The sequence below is a fragment of the Tenrec ecaudatus genome, chromosome 1 (assembly GCF_050624435.1).
Source record: "Tenrec ecaudatus isolate mTenEca1 chromosome 1, mTenEca1.hap1, whole genome shotgun sequence".
NCBI lineage: Eukaryota > Metazoa > Chordata > Mammalia > Afrosoricida > Tenrecidae > Tenrec > Tenrec ecaudatus.
In genome coordinates this window covers 74,299,482-74,326,445 of record NC_134530.1, presented here as the reverse complement: position 1 = coordinate 74,326,445, position 26,964 = coordinate 74,299,482, and the positions used below count along the sequence as shown (strand labels likewise).

Genomic DNA, 26,964 nt, shown 5'->3' with positions numbered 1-26,964 from the left:
ATCTATAGGGATAGTAACTGGATTAATGATTACCTAGGGGCCTGGCAGGGGACATTGGGGAGAAACAGAGAGCTAACAACAATGACTACAGAAAGAAATGTTTTGAAATTGTGGCGATAGTTGCTCAACTCCTGCTAATATGATTGAGTGATGAAATTGCATGATGTGTGAGTTATGTGCTAATTCAGTGGCACCTAACAAAAACATGCTCATATTTTTGTGCTTTTGTTTGTTTGTTTGAGATGAACTTGTTTGTCACTAAAGACTTCAAATCCATTTCAATTTTACTTCTCTTTTTTTCAAGCTACTCAAACCACTACTTATTTAGATTTGAACGATAAGGAATTTTTTTTTAAGACACTGCCTACAATGTTCTTCAGAGTTACATTGCATGATTAATCAGTTAAAAATTACTGACACCTTCTACTGAGTCTTCTTTATAAAGCACAACATTCTTAAATATGAAATGGCATTATTTCAATGGATGCTGAAATATACATAAACTTAGAACAATTTGTCATCGGTGGTTACCGTTCTTAGAAATATATAGGTATATTTTCATAGTGGATATGTGTTCTACCCCCTGTGGAGATACTTTCATGATCGTTTTGAAGAATAAAAAATATCATAATAACATTCATGAAATTATTCTTTCATAGACTCACCAGCTATACATGCTGCAAACTTGTAAGACTTCTCAATTGCACTCTACTCTGGCACAACATACTCAAATTCCATTAAAATGATGAACTTCGTCTGATAGGGCAGAGAAGGGGAAGATGGGGGAGGTTGGGGAGATAACAAAAATGAGCATGTGAAGAATCTGTTCTCAAATTGGTTTTGGTGCTGGTTGCACAAATATTCTTAATATGATTCAAGGATAGATTGCATGATATGTGAAAAAATAGTGACTTCATTAAAATGTTCTCCCCTAAATTGAGGTCTTCCAGAGAAAAATTATTTAATTTAAGAATTAAGTCTTGCACTCCAATTGCTCTCACAATTTAATTTGCCCTGTTATTTCCTTGCTTTTGTAAAGCAAAATGATATGTGTTGTTTGCAATGTTTGTTCTCAATAGTTTTAATTTAATAATACCTTTAAAAGCTGAAGTAATTTGATTCTTCACTGCTTGAGTGTTTTATTAAAGATTTTCAACTGATTTAAAACAAAGTTCAGCCAAAATTTAGAGTCTCATGAACTAGAAATACAGAATTAGTGATGGTTGATTCTCAAAGCAGCTCATTAAAGGCTTATGATTTCAAAACTTTCCTAGATTGCACAAAATAAAAAGAGAAACAGGGCTTACTTTCTTGAAACTTAAAAAAGGTATTTTCTGTGTATGAGTTGCCATTAGCTTCATAACAAAACATGGGCAGTCCCCTTCCTCTGTGTGGACTTTGACAACTAGGGCTTTATTGAGGGAGTAGCGCATAGAAGCCCCTTTTAGGGCAATTGTCCATGATGTGAAAGGACCTTGGTGCTGTGGTGGGTGACATGTTGCAAGATCAGCCCTTTGAGCCTGGTCACCGCACTAAGGGAGAAAGAGGAGGCTTTCTGCTCGACCCAAAAAAGTACTGTATGGGAAACCCACAGGAGCACGTCTTCTCTGTCCTGTCAGGCCCTTCAAAGTCAGACTCGGCCAGATTGCAGTGAGTGAGAGACTATGTGCATACATCAAGCCAATCCAAGTGAAGTTGAGTTCCATATACCTTTTGATTGATCAAGTTGTTTAACCAAAATGTATAGTCCTGTTACCTCAAAATTTGATTTTACCTCTCATAGTGTCCTTTTAAACTAAATTATCAGGAAGGTAGATATTTGATCCTCATCAGAATGAATTCCCAAAAGATTCACTTTGATTCTAGGAATTCAGTGAGAAAAATAAAATCAATTGTAATTAAATAAAAATACTTTCTTTGGAAACATCTGACAACAGTGATGCAAAACCGCTGCCTTTAATTCTTCTGTTAATAAAAAAGAATACATGAATAGATATCACTTTATCTTTGCCCACAAGAAAACTTGAAACTGAAAACTATCCAATTTGATGTATAAGAACAATTTTGTAGCTTAAATAATAAGTCACACTACTTATAACTCTGACGTGTATCTTTTGGTCTAAATTATATGACTTTAAAAATAATTTCTGTCAGTTTATTCTATGATTCTGCCTTTGCATGGATAAATTGTAGTCTTTGGGTACAGGTTTCTTAAAATAACTGTTATCTTTTAAAATAGATGAAATTTCTTCAGCAGATTGGTGTCTTCTGGCCTTTATATGGTCATGTTATCAATACACCCCCTCTGGTGAATCATAGGTACTGATAAACATTTTGTGCAATTCACAGGCTCATGAGAACTTACTTTCAGCAGAATGGAAATTTAGTACTTAACTTTTCTAAACTAGTCATGTTTATATCATTTCTGGTCATCATATTTGTTGTAATTGTTTTAAAGAGTAATGAAACCATAAAAGTAATAAACCATTTTATATTTATACCATACAACAAATGGGACAAGACCACGCAGACTACCCGTTATAAACAGGAGTCCTCAGCGTTGCTGTCTTGAACGTCTTTCACTTTCATGTAAGCTGTAATTTCCCAGATGTCGTGGTGATCACAACCCGGGCCCAGGAGGTCCTGTGCAGATCGCAGCATGGCTGGCCCAAGAAGCCCTGGGAGGGGCAGCAGGTTTGAGTAGAGTGCTTTCCAATCATCATTTGACACTTGAATGAGCTCCCTGGCTTCCTTTTTTGGAACACTGGGCTATAGCAGAGAGCACACCTGCTTGAAAGAGAGGTATTGGTGCCACTGTGTATTGACTAGTCAGGATTGGAGAGCAGGATTATTACTCGTCTTCTTTTATAGCCATGTGTTCAAATAAGAACTCTGTTGCCTGTATATTTCAGGCACTTATTTATTAGACCATGGAAAAAGCTTGAAATAAAACGGGGAGGTGTTTCAAACTCATCCTGTTTATTTTAATACCACTATTAAAAATAGCAACATTTAAAAAAATAACTGTATTTTTAAATGTTTAAAAAACAGCTAAATCCTAACTCAGACAAGGTGCTGAAATAAGAGTTCAAGTCAGAAATATCCCCGACAAGCCGAGACATATGTTCTAGATCAATGTTCCCCCCAGTGGATGACATCACTCCCTTGAAGTACTGGGGAAAAATTGCAGATAACGACACGTATGCTATCATGGAGTAGAGACTATAGAACAGAACTTGTTAATTGTTAGAGCATCCCTAATCTTTTTTTTTTTCTGAAAAGGGTACAGTAGGACAAATAAGTTTGGGAATTTATGGTCCAGATAAAGTAGATTTGAAATGTTGAAGTCCTCTCAGGCTGCTTGACTTGGTACAATCTTAGAATGCATTGCTCTTAGGAGAGAGTGAACGGTGTAAAGCCAACCAGTTACATCATGCAGGTCAGAATGATAATCGCAGTTAACATTTATTGAGCACCTACTGCAACTTACCATCTTCACAACAAATCCATTAAATGAATAGCAGCAGCAGTAGCAGCAACAAAACACAATAAACTCACTCCCAACTCACAGGGAGTCTCTGGGATGAAGATAGCTGGCGCACAGGGGCAGTAACTTTTTCACAGAAGTGAAAAACCTCGTCTTTCTCCAGTCAAGTGGCTGGTAGTTTTGAGCTCTGACCTCCTGGTTAACAGCCTAACATATAACCACTATGCCATCAGGGTCCTTAACAATCCATTAGCTAGATATCATTTCCCCTTTATGTATGTGGCTGTGTAGGCTCAACTCCTATGACTGGTATTGATGAAAGTGGTTTCGAACCCAAGTCTACAGTCTTTCTACTGCACAGTTACTGCATTTCAAAAAGACTGGACCGAATATTGTTCTATGCATTCAAAACCCAGCTCTCACTTATGTATTCACCTATTCAAAATGTCTATTGAGTGTGTCTTAGGTAATAGACTCTATTCAAGGTAACTACAAGTACTTTCTTTCTAGTGGCTTCAAAACTGGGCAAGTATAATTCCACTCATAGCCCAACCACAAAGTAACTTGGGTACAAAATTTCAGTGCAAACGTGAAACATCACAGCCATAAAAACTGCCATCTCATCCCAAAGAACTCGGATTATGGTTGCTTTCTGATAGATAGTACCTTATATGTTATCCCATGGTCCAGCTGGTGCCACCTTTGAAAACACAACCATCCCTACACAAGAATTTCAAAACAAAACTAAGAGAAAACAGGACACTGGTTTGTAAAAGTGCACATAGAGGTACAGTGGGCAGAAGAGTCCAGTCAGAGATGGGGCTAGAACCCTAATCTCTGCATGATTTTTCACTGTCCCCTTGTCCTCCCTCAAGAACCTGGGTTGGAAAGGGTAGAGTCGGTGACTCTGAGCCTGTCCTAGCACTGGGAGCCTGTCCCTGGAGTGTCTGGCTGCATTAGCATTCAGTCTGCAGCCGCTGTAGGTAGGAATATTGTTGCTGTCCATGACCAGGGGGAATAATCAGTCTTAGCTATTCCCCAGTTCTAAACAAGCCAAAGTAATTGGGTTTAATTTTAATTTTTTAATGGCTTGGAATTAATAGAAGCAGCTGCTGCCCCAGTGTGTGGGTGTCCTTCTCCAGAAGGCACAGATAAAAAAAAAATCCTACACATAAAATAAACTCCGAGGAATAAACAATGGAGTGTCTAGGACAAAAAGGTTAATTCAAGAAGCGAGCAGTGTCTTTTCGTTATCAAAAACTCAGCTGGCAATATGTAGCACTGTCTCTCTCCTCCCACCCTTAGTGCCCATCAGCCCCTGATAAGATGGTAATCTGATTAGACACTGGGGTGTAAAAATGTGTTGCCTGTATCTAAGCACGCCCTCACTCTCCCCCGCCCCCCACCCGTGTGACTCACCAAGAGATTAGCTGTGACAAAGTGAGGAAAGAGATAAGAATAGATGTGCCGGTGACAGAGCACTATTAAAATTATATGGGGAAAGATAGGATTGGAATTAGGAGCAGGGCCTTCCTGTTTGTCTAGGGAGGGCGAATTTCTCATGCAGATACTCACGCCAAGCACCCGGCTGTGGCAGACATCAGAGAGGAAAAGACAGGGATCAACTGGCTCTAGCCAGGTGACCATCAGGGCTGTTTCAGCCAAACAAGACAAAAGATGATGCAAAAGATGATGTGTTGTCATGATGACAAACTGAGGCTCAACTGTTTCCATGAAAGGAGGAGGAATCAAAGTTCACCCAGTTTCAGACTATCTCATGGATACTGGAGGAACCCGGGTGGTATGATAGTTGCGAGTGAGGCTGCTAACCCACAGGTCAGCAGTTCAAAACCACCCGCCACTCTGATGGAGAAAGACAACGCTTCTTACTCCAGCCAAGAGTGACAGCGTCAGACGACCACAGGGGCAGTCCTGTCCTGTCTTGTCTGATGGAGCCCCTGTGCGTCCAAATTGACTCAGTGGCAGTGGATGTGTTTGGGAAACTGGGAGGCAGGTTACTTCCTACCTCAGAGTAGATCAAGATCAAGTAGAAGAACCAGGAGACTGTTTCAGCAACTTCAATTACTGGATGAATTCCCGTTAACACAATTTTGGTGTTGTAGAACGAATGTGTGCTTAGGCTGCTCGTTGTTAGGTGTGGGCTCACAGTGACCCTCTGCATAACAGAATGAAACAAGGACCTGCTCTGTGCATGCACACAATTGCTTCTATGCTTAAACCCATTGTTGCCGCCACTGGCAATCCATCTCCTGGATGTAGCATGATGGGCTTGTCCAGGATCTAATCTCTCCCAGTCATATATCCAAAATAGGTGAAGTCTCACCGGCCTCACATTTGAGGAACATTCTAGTTGTACTTCTTCCAAGAAAGATTTGTTTGTTCTTCTAGCAGTCCACAGTACTTTTAATATTCTTCACCAGCACCATAATTTCAATCCATCGATTCTTCTTCAGTCTCCCTTGTTGATTGTCCAGCTTTCACGCCACAGGGTACAGTGAACATGCCCACTACACAGTAGGTACTTAATACGTTATTCCTCTTTGGGATTTCTGAGTGATTCTGTCCTTGTTTTTCATATCTACCCTAGGACTTCCAAGGAGACTGATTTGTCACTTCTCTTTTTATTAATTTGAATAAAGAATGTTGTGTCCACTGCCAATAAAGAGCCTGAAATTGTAACCCATCTAGCCACATCTACATTTTCTGCTTGATTAGAGAAAATAAACCAGAGTTTCTCTACTCCAGAGCTCCTACAAAGGGCCAAGGGGTACTGTTTGTGGAACTTTATGTTCTCCATTGTCAGCTGCCATCAAGGTGACTCTAACTCAAGACACCCCATGTACAAGAGAACAGATTATGCCTACCATAGTTCTTTTCCTGTGGAGTCACACTGATCGCTTCAAATTGATCTCTCTTTTTTTAGCAGCCAAGTGCCTAACCATTGCTCCACCAGTTTCCTTTAAATACACACTTGCTATTATGTATCCTACCTGTCTTTATTCTCTGTATTACCTGCCCTGCAGTGTTTGTGTATCCTCTATCTTGCTTAGAATTGTTGTTGATGTCCATCGCTGTCACAAGCTAATCCCATGTGGAACAGAACAAAGTATGCCTCTGTATTCTTGTGGAGTCATTAGGTGGCTTCAAATCTAGGTCTTTTGAGTTAGCAGTCAAATGCTTTGCCATTTCTCCATCCAAAACCAAACCAAACTCTTTGCCATCAACTCAATGCCCATTTACAGCAACCCGCTGTGGGCTTCCAATATTGTACCTATATACAGTGGTAGAAAGCCCAGTCTTTCTCCTGTGGAGCTGCTGGGAGTTTCAAACTGCCAACCATGTGGATCATAGCCCAAAGCATAAGCACTACACCACCAGGGCTCCCAGATTGCTACATCAGTTTCCTTCATATACCTCCTTGGGTTGTATGCAAGTTGGGGGTCAAAGGGAGCAAGGAGGCTGGAAAAATACCATGACGTTTATGAGCGCAGACTTGGGCATCACATTGACCTGGGTCAATACAGACTGTGACTTAGAGGAATGTTTATTTATTTATAATCCTTCTGAGTCTGTGACGGTCTAGCCTGTGTAAAGGGGTGTAAATAACTCCTACTTTATTGGGATATTATGATGATCAAATTATAATTAATATAAAGCAGTTATAGACACTTGAATTATAATTCAAGCCAAATAAGAAAATAAAGGAGTGCATCCCAAATAAGACATTTCTCATCCTTACTAGTAGCCTCTTTTGCTTTAGTCCTTTTTATTACCTGAGAGGTCTTTTGAATTCTGTTCGATTTCTCAGCAGAATCAGGAAAATCCAACCCGGAGCAGCATCTCAGCTTCCCAGAATGATAATCCCGGGGTCCATTACCTTCATTCTGTCTACTAATCAGGTTAGGATCCCAACCCACTAAACAGAGGAGCTGGGACAGCTGCAGGCATTAGCTGAAGTCTCATGATAGTACATAATCAAATCTGGTGGAGACGGCAGACTCTCAGAATCAGGTTGCTGAACTTGGCCAGAAAAGCAGAAACCTGGGGTTATTGTATTAAAACATGCACCCTGATGGAATAAACGAAGAGTTGAAAATATCAATGTCATAGTCTTGGAGGCTTTATGACTGCAGGAGTTACCTGTGAATGAATGCATGCTCCTCTTGGGTTCTAGGAGACTGAGACCTGGGTCAGCGCCCAGGGGGACTGTCACAGATCATAACAAACACTAAAGCCTTGAGCCCATTTTCATTGTAACTAACCTGGGACCCCGATACCAGCCTTTCCTACTAGTGTCATATTCTTGCATCTTCAATGATAACACTATTATAGGCTCCATCTTTTCTGTTCAGCTGTATACATGTTGGTTGTGCATACACCGCTCTCTTTCCTCTCCAAAGATGTGCACTTTTCATTTTTTCCTCTAAAAAACATCTCTGTAGTTGATAATAACACTTGAACCCTTCAAGCTTAGTCCAGGTCTTCTCTAATTCTTGTCTTTCCTGTCTCAACTATGCTTTGTGTGTGAAGCCTAACAAATACTTGTTGAATAAAATAATGAACAAAAGCTTGACTCGCCCGGGAACACTGTTTCCCCCATTGCCACCTCAGGAGCTGCTCATTCTTCAGTACCCGTGTGCAGACCGATCAGAGCACAAACTTTCCTACTCACTATCCAGGATATTTCCCAGTTATTATCTCTCTCATTTCATCACTGGCAGTTCCGGAATTTCTACATGCGGAGGTTTAGGGTGACAATCTAGCTGGAAAAAGGAATGCCTAAGAAGTCTATCTGAGAGCTTCATTTATATTTCAAGCAGTTTGTTATTATTTATCTCTTTACACCATGTGACTTGGCAAGTTGGTATGTTATCGCACACCGTTGAGTTGATTCTGGCTCATAGGAAGCACGGGCTTCTTACACGTCATTATCTTTGGGGTGGCTGAAGATTAGCTTTTGTTCCCCTGAGGAGCCACTGGGTAGGGCTAAACCACTGGACCATTGGTCAGCAGCTGATACTTTAGCTATTGTGATGCCAGGGCTCCTTCTTTGGGAACAGGAGGCGAAGAGAATCTATTGATAGGCCTACGTTCACCCTCAACTGTCACATGATATTCGGATCCATTGGTTACAGGTACTCACTGAAGTGTAAAAACCCTTTGTGGCTTACTCTAGGCTTCTCAAACATCTTGTCATCTTTCTCAGCAATCTCACGTCCTTGATCCTCTTTGACTCCACAGCCTATAATTTCAATCTCCGTTTTTGTGAATATAATCAAATCTATTCTGCGTTCTATACCTGTGACTGCCCTGTCCTTCTGACACTTTCCCCTGTCTGTTGACTGACACAATCATGGGTCTACCTTTTTTAGCATGCTGTTTACAGTAACTTGGCTTCTGCCTTCCTGTTCACATGTATTCTTACCTTTCCCTTTCTCACTCTTTAGACCACAGCCGTGATGAATTCCTGATAGTTCTACCATTTCATGTTGTCTTTTGCACACACTCCCATTGGAAGTCTGAGGAAACGTGGAGGGATGAGCCCGGTATTGGGCTTAGAAACAAACACATGTGAATTACAGATCCTCCTTTACCTAGCCTGGCACCATGGGTTTGGTAAACCTTAACTCTTGTAAACCTCTATGAGCACATCTTCTATGCAGAAACAATAACCACCTTGATAGAACTGCTGAGGATTGCGTCGGGTACTGAGTGAACTTGTGGCATGCTTCTTGCAATCCTTCCTTCCTCTTTTCTCTCATTCCCCCTCAGTCTCCACCCTTTTTCGCCATACACTTTCTCCCTCCACATGCCACACTTACGATTTATAATATCTGGGTCACAGGCATGCAAAATAAGTCACTATAGTTGTGCATCACAGGACCCGTGTTGTACTGACCATTTGGCCTCCACATCGTTTGCTTTGCGTGTAAAACATCACTACTATGTTACCCCTGCTCAGCCCCTAGAAGCACACAGCCTCATCTCCCACCCTGCCTACTGAGGCAGCCTGGTCTTTCTCACTTGGCCTGAGAAAGCCATCAATTTAAAACAAGCGTTTGCAACAAATTCTGTCATAAGACTCTGATCTCCAAATAACTCTCTCTAATTTGCTATACCTGAAGTCAGTACCATTTTGTTTTCTTAGACATCAATTCCCATACTCTCATGCTTCCAACTACCCCTACAATCCCCGCATAGGCCCCTGAGCACCTTGGTTCTTCAGAATGCTACACCACTTGAGGCTTAGTCTTTCGTTTCCTACACACCGTGCGAGCCCCACTCCCACCCCATGCCCCCAGACAGCACTGTCCTCAATGAACTGTCATGTTGAGCCTGGTGGATAAAACTTATGGAGATGCCAATTAAAAATTAAGCATACTCCAAAATGAGTGCATTAAACTGGCCTGGAAGTAGAAATGGAGAATGATGGAAATGGGAGAGATGGAAATGGACTCTGTAGCATTAATGGGATTTGAAAAGATAGAAATTAGAGGTATTCCCTGAAGGGAAATAAAACATATCAGGATGCATGGAGCACATGGAATGGAATAATGTGAAAAAGTGATGGGAAACATGATTAGAATGTTCTTCTTTTTCGCAGGAATGTGTCCCAGTGTGATGAGTTAGTAAAATTGCCTTTAAGAACATTTTAATGGCATGTTTTCCAAAACTATTCTATGGAAAATTAATCTCATGGGATTCTCTAAATAATAATAATAATTTGGGGAAATATTGAGCATTATTTTATCATCTTTGAATATTCATAGTGAATATTAGGTCATTAAAAGTAGATCTCCAGTAAAATGATCTTTAAAAATATGGTCTAACATGGAACTATTAATAAAACAACCTGAGTTTTCTGGAAAAAAGTGAACTACTTTCATTTATGTCATTTATACAACACGGTATCATTTCCCTTTGGCTCTTTTTTAAGAGTCCATACCCATAATGTCTATTTATTTTACTTATGTATTGACCGCTTCCCCCCTAAAATATACAACAGAGATGTATTTACATTATTATGTCCAAAATTTAGCATGATACTTGGACACATAGTAGGTGTCCAAAATTTTTTAATGGTTGAATGAATGAACAAAATGCATATATCTTTGTTTATTAGAATTTTCCAAGCAGTTGATAAAGAGAAGGGCTGAAACATGAACAAAGTGCTGTTACTGTAAGTGCTGAAGCTGCCCACCTCCCTGTTCATCATCCAGGATTCTTAATGTTATAGTTTTTATTCTGGGGATTCAGTCTGTTGATGACCTGTTCAAACTTGAATCACTGTCTGATCTGCACCAATTTCTTGGTATCTTTCAGGCAAAGGCTGCCTCCTAAAAATGTTTACTACTACCGCTGCCCAGACCACAGGAAGAATTATGTGATGTCCTTTGCGTTTTGCTTTGACCGGGAAGATGACATCTATCAGTTTGCATACTGCTACCCATATACATACACTCGCTTTCAGCATTACCTGGACAGCCTGCAGAAGAGGAACATGGATCACTTCTTTCGTGAACAGCTGGGCCAAAGTGTGGTAAGGCCTGCACTGATGGGAGAGCCATACAGAATTAGGCCGCCCTGGGTTAGTTCTTAGCAACTGGGTTCTTTTCTATAGATTGCAGATAATGGAGGTTGGTGCTTTGTAGATAATATGCTCTGGACTCTTAAAAACTATAGTTTTTATTGTGTAATGCATTGTTATAATCGGCACCAAGAAGTAATAGGATAAGATATAAGGCAAATATTTGTTCTTCTTCTGAATGAAGCTATAAAACTCTCTCATAAAATACCAAAGTTTTTGTGAGTCATAAAACTTTTGAATGAAAAGAATACAGACTCTCCTGGATATTACCAGAAGGGGCGGAAGCAGTTTATGAGTGTGCGCCTCTGCGGTAATTTGCGTGTTAGTGATTCCAGCTTGCCTGCGGTAGAGGGTGCCAGGATGTGTACATTGTTGCTGTTAGGTGCCACTAATGCAGAATGGAATTCTGCCTGATCTTATGCCATCCTCATGTATACATGTATACTCCATGTTTGATCCCATTATCGCAACCACTGTTTCAATCCACATTTCTGAGAGTCTGCCTCTTTCTGACTGGCCCTCTCTTTTGCCAAGTAGGGGATCCTTTTCTGGAGACTAGTAATTTTGGATAACACGTCCAAAGTACTCGAGAGTAAGGTGCATCCTCCTCATTTCCAGGGAGCATTGTCACTGCACTTCCTCCAAGAACAGAGCCGTTTGCTCTCTGGCAACCCCGCAATACTTTGAGTGGTTTTCACTGACACCACGATTCAAATGCATGCATCGTCTTCAGCCTGCTGTAGTCTTGGCCCAGGTCTCACATGCTTATGCAGTAAGTGAAAACACTGTGGCTGAGTCAGGCCACCTCAGTGCTCCGAGTGGCACCTTTGTTGGTTCATTTGAACACTTTCAAGAGATCCTTTGTAGCACGTTTGCCTCATGCAACACGTCATTTGATTTGCTTTTTAATCATGTTATTGGGGGCGCATACAGCTCTTATCACAATCCATCAATCCATCCATTGTGTCAAGCACATTTATACATATGTTGCCATCACCATTTTCAAAAGGTTCTTTCAACTTGAGCCCTTGGTATCAGTGACTCGTGTCATTTGATTTCTTGACTGCTACTCCCAGGGGGGTTGATGATAAATCCAAGAAAATGAAATCCACGACAACTGCAATCCTTTTTTTTTCTATTTATTTTGCTGTTGCTGTTTTAGTCCAGCTGTGGGTATTTTTGTTTTTATTCCTATTCCAGTATAATTCATACTGAAGGCTGTAGGTAGCTTTGGGTCTTCAACAGCAAGTGCTTCAAGTCCTTTTGCTTATGAGTCCTCTTACAATTCTGATGCCATGTTATTCTTGATATAGTCAAGCTTGCTGAATTACTTGTTTATTATATAGATGGAAAATTCTGCAAGGGATACAACCCTAACATACACCTTTCTGGTTGTTAGACTCATGGTATATAGTCTGTTTGTAAGGACTTCAATGTGTTCTGTCTTTGTGTCATTCATCAGTTCCTGATCCCTCTTCCCTTCCCCATAGTTAGTTAGTTCTCTGGCTATGGGGAATCTAGTCTGCCCTTGTGTATTCGTTTCCCAGGATGTGTAAGTGTGCATGTGTGTGTGTGTGTGTGTGTGTGTGTGTGTGTGTGTGTGTACACATCACAAATGTGGTGGCTTAAAATAAGGTCAAGAAAAGGGGAACCAATTACAAGGATCTACATTTAACCTCCTCCCTGGGGGATGGACAACAGAAAAGTGGGTGAAGGGAGATGTCGGACAGGGCAAGATATGACAAAATAATAATAATTTATAAATCATCAAGGGTTCATGAAGGAGGAGGGTGGGGATAGAGGGGAAAACGAGGAGCTGATACCAAGGGCTCAAGTAGAAAGCAAATATTTTGAGAATGATGATGGCAACAAATGTACAAATGTGCTTGACATAATGGATGTAGTATGGATTGTGATGAGTTGTATGAGCCCCCAATAGAATGATTTAAAAAACACAAACAAACAAAAACCAAACGAAAGTCTGAAATCAGTCTCCCTAAGCAAAAATCAAGGCATCTTCATGGAAGGTAGCATCCCTCTAGAGCAGTGGTTCTCAACCTTCCTCATGCCGTGACCCTTTCATACAGGTCCTCATGTTGTGGTGACCCCAACCATAACATTATTTTCGTTGCTACTTCGTAACTGGAATTTTGTTACTGTTATAAATCAGGCCACCCTTGTGAAAGGGTCCTTCGAGCCCCAAAGGGGTCGCGATCCACAGGTTGAGAACCGGTGTTCTAGAGCCTCTCAGGAATGATCCATTTCTTTACTTCCCCGCCCCCGACAGGCTCTTCCCATTCTGGGGCATCTGCTTCTTTTCCATTTTCAAAGCCTTCAAGGCTGGTCGGTCAAGTGCTTTCCATAGGGCATCACGGTGACTCTGACTCTGCCCCTCCCCTCCCCTTGCTGTAGCAAAGACCCTTGTTGAACTCAATGCGATAATTTGGGTTAATATCCCCTAACACAAGATCTTCAATTTATTCATATCTAAAGTGTCTCCTTTGTCATGTAAGATAAATATGCGTAGGTTCCAGGGGTTGGGACAAGGGCATTTTTTAAGTACGAAGTCAATATGTTGCCACCACATCTTCTCTTTTTCTTCTCCTTTCTTTTTCTCCTACCCACACCAGGAAGGTGCAGCTGTGTTTCACATTGAATGCCAGTGATCACACGGTTTTTCTGGGTCACTAGTCAAGAATAAGTATCTGATAAACACTGTGTATTATTATCGGGCTTCAGTAAGTGTGGATTGTTTCTCTAACATGGGCATAATGGGCAGTCTTTAAAGGTCACATGTGAAAATATTTACAGGACTGCCCAAAGACTGTATATACTTGGGGATCTGGTAAATGGTCGTGGAGCAAGGCACTGTCTTCTGACTGTAAGTCTTACATCTAAGTAAAGATTTTCACTGCTGAACTCTCTAGAAAACACTGACTTTTGTCTGGGATACCCAAACAGAGAGAAATGAAAGTGGGCCTGGTTATGGGTAAACCCCAGACCCAAATTGGGTCCCAAAAGCTCATGGTCATGACACTGTTCTTATGACCTGCACTTCCTTAGCCTCTAAATTTTGTTAAAATCTTCCTTTTATTCAAATCATCTTCATAACAGTGCTTCTACGAGGTGCCGTGTGTATCCAGTGCCTATATATTTTGAACTAAGCATTGGGACACATGGTGTATCAGTCAGCACTGCTAGCAGGAAACAGATGGCAGACTCAAATGAGGATAATTTGGAGGTTTGATAAATGGGCTCTTTACAGGGGTGGGCAGTTGTGGGGAAGCCACAATGTACAGCCCAATTCCCTGGGGCTGGTAATAGCTCAGCAGGTGTGAAGGGAAAACAAGGACTACAGCTCAACAGTAGGATGTTGTGTTGTGGGCCCCTTTAAAGGAACAATGGCCTTCAATTTCAGTTAAAGAACATAGTCTGAGGTCACCACCCAGGCAGGGAACTGAGGAAAGTAAATACAATGGGTTTAAAAGGTTTCTGTCAAATGAAATTTTAAAAGAATGGATTCTTTCCATAAACATTTTGAAGCTCCCTTGTACACAGGCCTCATTCTCTGGCTTTCCTCTCTTGCTAGATATCCTATTGGCCAACCTAACTGGAAGCCAAAAGACGAGGCGTGGCTGTGGTTCGTGCAGATCCTCCTGCCAGAGCAAAGAAAATGGCAAAGAGGATGTAGAGCAGATAGAGAGGGACGATAGACGACATGAAACACATTCTCGGATCAACAATATGTTCCTGGGTGCCATGAGATTATCTGAAATATCAGAGAAATTCTGAGATGAATGTTTGGTGTACATATGATATAATATGATTTAAGATGCAATATGATTTAAAAGGATGAGAACTTCCTTGAATATTTGCGACATTAAGGGAAATATATTGTGCCTACCCTAGTCTCCTCCTAGATTTATGCCGAGCAGATGTTTGCTTATATTGCATGCTTATTTAGTGACGAGTGAGATTCATTAAGGTACAGTCTGGGAGGCAGTATGAAGAGTGGAAGCCATCAGATAAGAGGTGTAATAAAGTAAGCAATGGTTCCAATAACAGATACCTAAAATAACAGAGGTCTAAAATAACAAACAGCAACCTTAGCAAGGTGTGTCTGATGTAGCAATCTCTAATGTACATGTCTTTTGTAGTTGTTGTCAGTTACCTTTGGGTTGATTCTGAATCGTGCCCACCCTCCCTGTGCAGAGCAGAACTGCTCCATAGAGTTAAGTTGAGCATTCACTATTTGCATCCCCTGGGGACTCCTCTGCCCTAGAAGGAGAAAGGTGTGGAATGAGGTCATCTACAGGTCATACTGTGCACCTGCTCCTCCAAAGCCTCAAGGTGTTCTCTAGCATTCTGCTTGTTATCCCTTGGCTTTGGGTCTCCTGAAATCCCCTGGAATTCTACCATCACATCCAGGTTCTCAGCAGCAGGATGTGGAAAGTGAGGGAGGAAGAAGTAGTGGTTATAGGCACTTCCGCTCATATCCATTTACTAAAACTAACGTTTATACTTCACTATAGGAATAACAGGAAGTAAAACCTTCATTCTGGGTGCCTAGTTAGTATTAAAAACTGGCTGTTCTATAGGTATAATAGATGAAGAAAAAAAGAGATGAAGAGAATAGATATTGTGTCTCTGTCACAGGAGGCTTGAAATTTGCGTCATTCTGTAACAGAAAATTGCTTGTATGACCTTCAAAGCTATTTCACCTTTTGGGGACAAGTTCTCCATCTATGAAGTGAGCAAAGTAGGTTTGATCTGAAATGTTCAAATTATTCTTAGAGCAATTCCTCAGCTAGGGAATCAATAAGTAAATAATCAGAGAGCCTGTCCTACTTCAGAGTCCTTGAGAGTCATAGAGGATATACAATTAGGTAACAACACAAGCCTTTGTGAACTTCCAGAAATGTGTTCTATACAAGATGTGATAGGTAGGTTTATGTGCCAACCTGGCCAATGAACACATGTGGGATTAATTGAAGGGTGTTCTCTTGCTCTTTAATGATCGGACCACTGTGCGGCTGCCTTAACTTGTTTTTCTTTCTTCAAGATGTATTTCTGCAGATAGGCCAATTCTTAGTTTACAGGGTGTTTGATATGGCTGGTGTTTGAAGGCACCACTACAATTAGTTAATCCGTATTCCAATTTGTAGGGAGGATAATTATAAGTGGTAAGAATAAACATGCCAACACCCAGATCTAATGGAGAACAAGCAGGAGGCAAGATTTTGAATTTCTAGTGCTGAAAGTATTAATCACCATGAGCTTAGTAGCTTCTAATTCTGTGATCCAAATAGCAGCTTTGAAACCGCTAGTGGCCCCTGTTGACCCACAAACCAAACATCCCTTATATAGCCATCAAAACCATAATCAGGCATTGAAAATAAAGATCTTTGGAGAATGGTCTTTATTTTTCTAAATGTTTTAGCATGTTTTATTGAGGTGTAACTTATATGCTGTAGAATTCACTCATTATAAATGTCTAATTCTATTATGTTCAATAAATTTATGGTAAAATAATCTACTTTTGGAACATTTTCTTCACTCCCAAAGAACTTCTTGTTCGTGTTAATCCCACTCTCACTCTTGGCCCTAGGTATCTATCTGATTTCTGGTTCAACAAAGATGCCATTTCAGGATACTTCATATAAATGCGATTGTACACAATATAGTTTAACTTCACCTGCCTTCTTTCATTTTTGTATAATGGTTTTAAGGTTTATTCTTGTGGCATTTATCAGTAGTTTAGCTATTTGTATCAGTGCATAATATTCCTTTGAAAATATATACCACATTAAAAAATTCATTTGTGGGTTGAAGACAATTTGGATTATTTTGCTTTGGAGTTGTAATGATAGTATTGCTATGAATCCTCATGTACATGTCTTTGAGTGGACTTATGATTTTGTTTTTCTTAGGAATATTTATGTGGGCCATATTACTAGGTCTATTCACCTTGAAAACAAAACAAAACACAAAACACACAAAAAACTATCAAACTTTGTCAAAATAGTTTGTCTATTATTCTATACTCTTACCAGCCAGGTAGGCGGATTGCCATTTCCCCACATGCTTGCTAATAGTGGTATAGCGATATGTATAGATAGCTTGATATAGTTGTAGCTTAGCTATTTTTGTGTATGTGAAGCAATATCTTATTTGTACTTTTAATTAGTATTTCCCTATCACTATTATTTTTGGCACCTTTTAATATTCTTATTTACCAGTGGTGTAGCTTCTGTGGTGATGTAGCAATTCAAATTTTCTGCCCGTTTTGTATAATTATGTTGTTTGGTTTTCTTATTATTGAGTTTTCACTATTCTCTATATATATTCTGGATACAAGTACTTTATTATATATACGCTTTCAAACGTTGCCCCACCAGTCTGTAACTTGTCATTTATTCTACCAGAAGTGTCATTTAAAGAAAATAGATTTAAATTTTTGAAACTTAATTTATCATCTTTTTCTTTTATATATCTTTCTTTTTCAAATCCTAAAAACTCTTTGCCTAACCAATGGGGACACCCATTTTCTCCTAAAATTTCTACTTGTCCAAAGACCAAAACACACTCATTGCCATTGAAATGATATTATAGCTTCTAGTGATCTTAAATTTAACTTGATGATCCATTTTTAGTTAATTTTTATATATGGTATGAAGTAAGAGTCTAAGTTGTTTTGTATTTGTTTTTGCATATAGATATTCAATTGTTCCAGCAACATTTGCTAAAATTACTATCCTTTAAAATGTCCCCATTAAAGTGTTCTGACACCTTTGATATCTCTGCCTAGTTTAATTTTTAAATTCTGATTTTAAGTCTGAATTTCTGGGGATCAACACTGTGTATGTATATTGGTTGTCACCTATGATTGGCCAATATTATGCTCAAACATCCTGAGCCAGTAAATTTCTAATCTTTGGAGATGGATCTGTGTATTGATAGGGAACATATTCAAAGTTCATGCTAATTTTGTTATACTTTGTGTTATACTTTGTCTTTTATATTTCTTATGCACATATGTGCAGTTTTAAAATTTGGCTTTCTGGACTTTCTCTCCTCTTTGCTGTGCCCACACATAGTAGCAGCCAGGAACATACTTGTCCCAATCTTTAAATCACAGCCAATACTTGCCTATTACTGGGTGGATTACATGTTGTTATGGTGTTTAATAGGTTTTAGTGTTGCAGTAGGTTACCAACTGGGTTGGTAACAAAAAGATCAGTTGTTTGAATTCATAAAGAACTTGGTGGGAAAATGATGAGGATATATATATATATATATATATATATATATATATATATCCTCATCATTTTATAATGTGTGTTGAGCAAATCATCAAAGAAGCTGGATTATGTGAAGAAGAACGAGTCATCAACATTGGAGGAAGGCTTATTAACAACCTATGACATCCAGATGACACCCCTTGCTTGGTGAAAGTAAGGAGGACTTGAAACACTTGTTGATGAAGATCAAGAATTTTAGCCTTTGGTATGGATCACAACTCATTGTAAAGAAGACCAAAAGTCTCACAACTGGACCACTAAGTAACATCATGATAAATGAGAAAAGATTGAAGTTTTCAAGGATTTTGTCATGATTGGATCCACAATCAATTTTTATGGGAGCAATGATCAAGAGCTCAGTAGATGCCTTGCATAGGGTGTATGTGGTGCACAAGACTTCTATAGAGTATTGAAAAGAAATGATGTTTCTGCAATGACTAAGGTGCACCTGACCCAAGCCATAGTATTATCAATTGTTTCTTATGTATATAAAAGTTGTACATTGAAAATGAAGACCGAAGAAGAAGAGCTACTCATTTGAATGGCGGTCCTGGAGAAGAACATCGAAAGTACCATGCATTGCTCAAAGGACAAACAGGTCTATCTTGGAAGAACTACTGGCAGAGAGCCCCTTAGAGGAAAAGATGTCAAGACTTTGTCTTACGAACTTACCACATGTTGTCAGGTGAGACTGGTTCCTGGAAAAGGCCCCATGATTGCTAAAGTGAAGGGGCGGTGACAAAGGGCAAGGCTTTCCACAAGTTGCATTGATACAGTGGCTGTAACAGTGGGCACTCGCATAGGAACAATCATGAGGGTGGTGCAGGTCTAGGCAGTATTTCATTTCTTGTTCATAGGGTTGCTATGCATCAGAACTCATTTGATGGCACCTAACAACACCAGCGACATCAATGTGAAGAATGAGAAATCCCGAACATGTCATTGTACTCATGAGGTTCCTGTAGATTACCAAGAGTTAGTCATTCAGACAGAACAAAGGGATGCAGAGTGGCTTCTAATCTGTTGCACAGAAGTGTGAAACAATGTTGTATTCTTTTACCATGCTTAGTCAACCTGCATGCTGAGAAAATAATCCAAGAAGTGAGATCATATGAAGAATAACTCAGCATTAGGGTTAGAGGAAGACTCATTAACATTCTACTATATTCAGATTACGTAACCCTGCTTGCTGTGATGATCAGAGATGACAGCAGTCAGTAGGAACTGCAATTCAGTGAATGTACAAAATTGGACCAAAAAGCAAGAGCCTGATAGAGAAAATATTAAGTGGTTAGATTATATCTATCCACAATCACTGCTCATGGAAGCAGTAATCAAAAAATAAAATGTTACTTGATGTTGCTTGGCTTTGGTAGATGGATCATCACATGGCATATTCCCTTTGGGGGTGTGTGTGCGCGCGTGTGTGTGTGTATGTCTCCTGTGTCTGTTTTTTCTCTTTAACAATAAACACTCAGAAAAGATTATATTTAGAACTCACTCTACTCTTGCATCAATTAATTAACATAACACAAGGAAAACACTACTCAAAAGAGGGTCAGACATAAGGGTTAAGACTTCAACAATTCAATCCATAATTGTAGCACTGAAATTCTAAGATAATAAATATTATCTTTTCTCATTTATACTTCCTAAAGCTTAGCTTTAATAAGATTACCTAGTTTACAGCTAGGGTATGAAGTCATAACTTTACTGACTCCAAATAATGGGTTAGAAAAGACATACTATTCTGTCTTCTTGGGTAGGAAATATTCTATTTATGTATCAAATAACTTATTGAACTCTTTGAAAGCCATTCTTTACTGCTGAAACTATGTGGTGAAATCCTATGTCTTGTGTCCTCTAGGACTCTGGGCAACTATGAATATAAAACACCACTCCCTCTGAGAAGTACACAGTGTAGTTAGTGATGCATACAAATGCTCATGATCATCAGCCATGTGGGAAATGCAAATAAAAACAATGATGAGATATCACTTTACATCAATGACAGCCCAATTTAAAAAACCCAAACAAATAGAAAACAACAAATGGTGAAGAGGCTGTGGAGAGATTTGAACTCTCATGCACTGCTGGTGGATCTATGTATTTATGCCAATAACTGGCATTAGAAATCCCTTAGAAGGCAGCAATACCTCTACCAGGTATATTCCCTAAGAAGTCAGAGCTATGCCGTGTACAGACATGCACACCTGTGTTCATAGCAACACTGTTCACAAAAGCAAGATGTTGGAAAGAGTCCAAATGCCCATCAGTAGAAGCATGGATAAAGACTCTTTGCTGCATATACACAACAGAATACTTTGTATGGCTAGTAAACAATGATGGACTCGGGAAACGTCTCATGATAGAGATGGAGAACATTGTGCTGAGTGAAGTTAGTTAAGCACAAAAGGACAAGTATCGTAAGAGACCACTACTCTCAGGATCAAAACAAAGACAAAACGTGTACAACACAGGGAACCAACTTTGGCTTTTTCCCAAGAGAAGGGTGGGAAGATGAAGCAGGTGATTCGAAGGTGGACAGATATTGACGAGGGTGAAAGGGAGAACAGAGATCCGTGAGAGGGAAAAGATAAATCAGGGGTTGAATACAGCAACAGGTTTGGGTGGGTTGATGAGAATTTTGAAGTGTTGAATATGGAGTTGATGATTTAAAATGTAAACCTTCCATCTAATTCACAATAAAAAAGTCATTAATTAAACAGATAATTATTTGAAGAATTTCTTCAGCATCATCTTCCTACATTGCATGTTCTGGTTTTTGTCTGTGGCTGATCTGGGTATGACATTTTGGGCCCCCATTGGTGGAAAAGTTGTTCAATTCTAATTTAACAATTAGAATTATGAATGCTGTATATTTTGGTGAGCAAATAGTCAGACAAGCTGGATTATATGATATCAGGGTTGGGAGAGGCTTATAAATAACTTGCCCTATGCAAATGACATAACCTTGCATACTGAAAGTGAGGATGACTTAAGTACTTAGTAATGAAGATCACTGATTTTACCCTTCAGTATGGCTTACAACTCGATGTTAAGAAGACTAAATTCTTCACAACTGGACCAATAGGTAGCACCATGATAAATGTAGAAAGGTTGAAGTTGTCAAGGACTTTTGTCTTGCTTGGATCCACCATCAATGCTGGTGGATCCAGCATCAATACTCTTAACAGCAGTCAAGTGATCATATGATACATTGCGCTGCAAAAATCTGCTTCACAAGACCTCTATAGCGTATTGAACAGCAAGGATGTTATTTTGGGAGCTAACGTATGCTCGACCCAGGCCATGGCATTGTCATTTGCCTCATATGCATGTGAAAGTTAGATTTTAAATAAGGAAGATTGAAGAAGAATCAATGCATTGGAATTGTGGTGCTATAGAGGAACATTGAAGGTGCCATGGACTGCTCAAAGAACAAACTGGTCTGTCTTGGAAGACCTACAGAGAGAGCGCTCTTTAAAGGCAAGGATGAGATTTTTCCTTACATCCTTTGGGCAAGTTACCTGGAGAGACGAGTCCCTCAAGAAAGATATCATATTTGGTAAAGCAGAGGGGCAGTGAACAAGAAAAAGGTCCTTGATGATGAGTTGACACAGTGGGGACAGCAGTGGGCTCAAGCATAGGGACAATCGTGAGAATGGTGCAGGCGTGGGTAGTGTTTCTGTTCCATTTTACAGAAGGTCGCTATGAATCGTACTGGGCTCCAACAGCAGCACTGCTGTCCCAGGATGCACAAGATGGAAGATGTTTAGAACACAATGATGGGCCGCAGAATATCAAGCAAGGAAGCATAGAAAAAGGGGACACTGGTCTGTCCCTAAGGAGGAAATTGGGCTCTGAATAGTTTCTTAGAGCTTCAAGAAGTCAGGGCTCTGACCTCTTTTGCCTCCTTACTTCCTCAACCCATACACAAACCAGAGCAACTATTCTCTGCCCACAGACTTAGTTTGAAGACCATGCTTCCATATTTACAAACCACTCTACCAACATTTCCAAGCCATTCTTTATCCAGCTAAAGACAATAGAGTGCAGACAGGGCAGGTAAACATCAGGAGCCCTGGGGACAGCAGTAGTCACAAGGTAGACTGCTCCCTGCAAGGCCAGCAGTGCGAAACTGCCTCTGCTCTGAGGAAGAAAGATGAGGCTTTTTACTTCCATCAAGAAGAATTAGTCTTGGAAACTTACAGGGGCAGTTCTACTCTGCCCTATAGGGTCTTATGGGGTCTTTGTGAGTCTGAATCAACTTTATGGCAATGAGTGTGGTTTGTTTTTTTAAAAGGTATATCGAAAAGGTGAATATTTAAAGGCATATATAATGTGATTTTGATTTCACAGTGCATTCACACTACACTTTTACTTTTAAGGAGTGCATGCTGTACATTTTGCCCACTGTGCCAGTCAGTGATGACTTAGGAAAGGTATGATGGGACATGGGAGGGACAAAGTGCAGGTCTTGGATAAAGGAAGGTTTAAGTTACTTCCATAGCCTGACACCTGTAATTGCGGACTCCGGGTAAGATTTGCACAGTGGTCCCTGCCTGGAATCTGTGAGTCTTCCCAGAGTGGCCTCTGAATTTCCAAGCTACACTTACTGACAGTGGACTGAAATTTCATTCACCTTATTTCAGAGATTGTCTTTTCTCTGGAGGATTGTAGCCAACCATGTGGGATGCGGGTGGCAGTGGGGCAGATGTTGCCTCACAGAGCGGCCCAATAGCCAGATATCCCCCGAAGGAGCTGCTGCTTTCTTCCATCCTAACATTGTTGACATCTGATTTCTCCTTTCCTGCCTTGCTATTCCCATTTTCTTTGGCAAAAGTTGTTTTTTAAGAGTACATTGATCTGTAAGTACTAAAGTGATAAAACATGTGAACATTGGGTTAGGCCATAGTTTTTAGATATGACACCAAAATACAAAACCAGCCAATTGGATTCCACAAAACTTGCAAATGTTTTTGCTGCAAGTGATAATATCAGGAAAGTAAAAGGCAGCTTACAAAATGAGGTGAAAGCATTTAAAAATCATACATATATTAAAAAAGGACTTTAATTCAGAATACAGGAGCAGGATTTTTGAAGTTGATGAAAAAAATTTACTATCTCTTTAGTCAGTTTTTCCCATGATTTTTTGAAGCCTCCTTCTATAGAGAACTCTTATAAAAACACAATAGTATAAATTCCTCTAGTTATTCCCGTGCAGCGATGCGCCTAATGCAATCACCACTGCTTTTTAGGGATTAGGGACATAGGGAAAAGGCTACTGTATATACAAACATTCCTGGGGTGAGGTCCAGGTAGTATTGCAGGGGCCAGACAAAATCCAGAGATACATATGATAGCCAACTAAAAAGGGGCGGGGGAACATGGGCAGCAGGGGAACAGGGCACTAACCCACCCAAGGGGAGAGTATTGTTTATGTCTCCACAGGGAAAGAGGGATCAGACTTCAACCCAGTGCTCCAAGATGTGAATGCACCATGCTGGCATGGAGTAGGGAACCAGTAGAGAGTTCTGAGGGGATGGCTCCAATCCCAACTGTATGAACAGCCCCCTCTACCCCCAGAAGAGTTTACTTCAGAGGACAGCACTGAAGCTACAGCTCAGGGAGAGGGACATGTCTGATCAGAGCACATGGGAACAAATGAAGGGGGAGGAAGAGAGAGTGGAGTACATTCTGGCCTACCAAGCCTGGTGGATGATATCCCCACTTCGAAAAGCCAATGCACAGAGTGGACCAAATGGCTGGCTCCACTACGAGACACAACATCCCTCACTGATCCATAGCCTTACGGGGGACAACACTGGAGACACAGTATGGGACTTGCACCCAATCTGACCCCACCACACTGAGGCAAAACACTAAGGGCATGCAACAGAACAGCAAGAGGAGCAGAGCATGGAAGTTCAAAATAGGGGAATACCAAATATAGATGGAGCCAGGGCATGACACTCCATCAGATTCAACCGGAAAACACTCCTAAAGGTCAAAAAACCTTGAACTATTTACAGGTTTTTCTTTTGTCATTGGTTTTTGTTGTTGATGTTTTGTTTCCTTTTGTTGCTTTGTTTTGCTCTGTCTAATTTTTGTGTGCATATTATTATCTCTGCACATCTATGTAGATAAGATAAGCGGGATAAACAATCTGGAGGAGAAAACAGTGGAACTGATATTTCCAAGGGGACATGGGAGAGGGGAAGGCAAGAGAAAGGAAGTTGGTATTTACAAACCCAGAGAAAAGGGAACAACAAGTGATCCAAAATCAATGGTGAGAAAGGTGTTGGAGGCCTGGTAGGGCTTGATCAAGGGCAATGTAACTGAGAGGAATGACTGAAACCCAAATGAAGGCTGAGCCATGATAGAGGGACAAGAGGAAATTAAAAGGAAATAGAGGAAAGAACTAGGAGGTAAAGGGAATTTAAAGAGGTCTAAATACAGGCATGTACATATGTAAATATATTTATTTATGATGATGGGGAAATAGATCTATGTGCATATATTTATAGGTTTAGTATTAAGGTAGCAGATGGACAGTGGGCTTCCACTCAAGTACTCCTTCAGTGCAAGAACACATTGAAGGAGTGCCATTCCATGATGCTCACCTTCCCAATATGATTGCCGAAGACAAAGCGGGTATAAGCAAATGTGGTGAAGAAAGCTGATGGTGCCCAGCTATCAAAAGATAAAGCATCTGAGGTCTTAAATGCTTGAAAAAAAACAAGTGGCCATCTAGCTAAGAAGCAACAAAGCCCACATGGAAGAAGCACACCAGCCTGTGTGATCATGAGGTGTTGATGGGATCAGGTACCAGGCATCAAAGAACAAAAAAATCATGTCATTGTGAATGAGGAGGAGTGCAGAGTGGAGACCCAAAGCCCATCTGTAGGCAACTAGACATCCCCTTTCAGTCACAGACATGAGCCAGTCAGGATGCAGTATAGCAATGATGAAACATAAAACTTTCCTCTGGTTCTTTAATGCTTCCTCCCTCACACTATCATGATCCCAATTCTACCTTACAAATCCAGCTAGACCAGAGGATATACACTGGTACAGATAAGAACTAGAAACACAGAGAATCTGGGACAGATAAGCCCCTTAGGACCGATAATGAGAGTAGTGATACAAGGAGGGTAAAGGGAAGGTGGGGTAGAAAGGGGCATCTGATCACAAGGAGCTACATATAGCCCTCTCCCTGGGGGACAGACAACAGAAAAGTGGGTGAAGGGACAGTATAAGACATGACAAAATAATAATAATAATAATTTATAAATTATCAAAGGTTCATTAGGGAGGGGTTGCAGGGAGGGAGATGAAAAATGAGGAGCTGATACCAAGGGCTCAAGCAGAATGCAAATGTTTTGAGAATGATGATGGCAACAAATGTACAAATGGGCTTGATACAGTGGATGGATGTATGGATTATGATAAAAGTTGTATGAGCCCTCAATAAAATGATGTTAAAAAGAAAAAACAAACAAAACACAATAGTAAAAATGTAAGCAACACCCTCCCCTTTGGTGGGTTACTGCCCTGTTCCCCTGCTACCCGTCTTTCCTCCCCCCCCCCCCGCCTTTTTAGTTGGTTACCATATATATCCCTAGATTTGGTCTGGCCCCTGCCATGCTACTTGGACCTCACCCCAGGAATGTATGCATATAGTAGCTTTTTCCCTCAGGGTGAATCAATCACAATGCTCTACATATAACCTCCTCCCAGGGGCATGGATAACAGAAAAGTGGGTGAAGGGAGACATCAGTCAGTATAAGACATGAAAAAAAATAATTTATAAATTATCAAGGATTCAAGATAGAGAGAGGATGGGGATGGAGGGGAAAAATTGAGGAGCTGATACCAAAGGCTCAAGTAGAAAGAAAATATTTTGAAAATGATAATGGCAACAAATGTGCTTGATACAATGGATGGATGGATGGATTGGGATAAGAGTCGTATGAGTCACCAATAAAACGATTTTTTAAAAAGTAATAGTAAAATGACAACTAACCCAGTTCTTGAAAAGACAAAGAATCTGAATAGCTACTTTTCCAAAGAAGATATAAAACATGGAAAATAAGTACATAATGTCTAATGTAATTGCTGTTAATTGCCTAAATTGGTTCCAACTCATAGCAACTACTCCATGTGACCGAGTAGAAGTACTCCGTAAGGTTTTTCTTGCTGTGATCTTCACAGAACAAGATCACCAGATTTTTCTCTCATGTTGGGTAAGTTCAAATAGCCAATGGTGCAATTCAGCATTGGGTTGTTAACCCATAAGGTTGCTGGTTGAAACCCACCAGCCATCATTCTGAGGGAGAACAGTGAGGCTGTCTGCTCCCGGGAAGGCATACAGTCTTGGAAATTCTGTATAGGAGATGGAATCAGTTTGGTGGCAGTCAGTTTGTTTGGTTTGGCTAGTAACTGAGCATTTAACCATGGCATCACCAAGGCTCTTTAAACAGCATTAGTCATCAGGAAATGTTCAATTTTAAGTTAGAACCACAGTGGAATATCACATTACTTCCACTGGGATACACCATATT

General features: G+C 40.3%; 1 protein-coding gene across 1 annotated transcript in view; it reads left to right on the top strand.

Annotated features, from left to right (window-relative positions):
- Positions 1 to 26,964, top strand: part of AGBL4 (AGBL carboxypeptidase 4) — a 1,434,684-nt gene that overhangs the window by 731,965 nt on the left and 675,755 nt on the right. Inside the window, exon 5 of the mRNA XM_075532449.1 lies at positions 10,832 to 11,048. Coding sequence (XP_075388564.1) covers positions 10,832 to 11,048 — 217 coding nt within the window. The remainder of the gene's footprint in view (positions 1 to 10,831; positions 11,049 to 26,964) is intronic.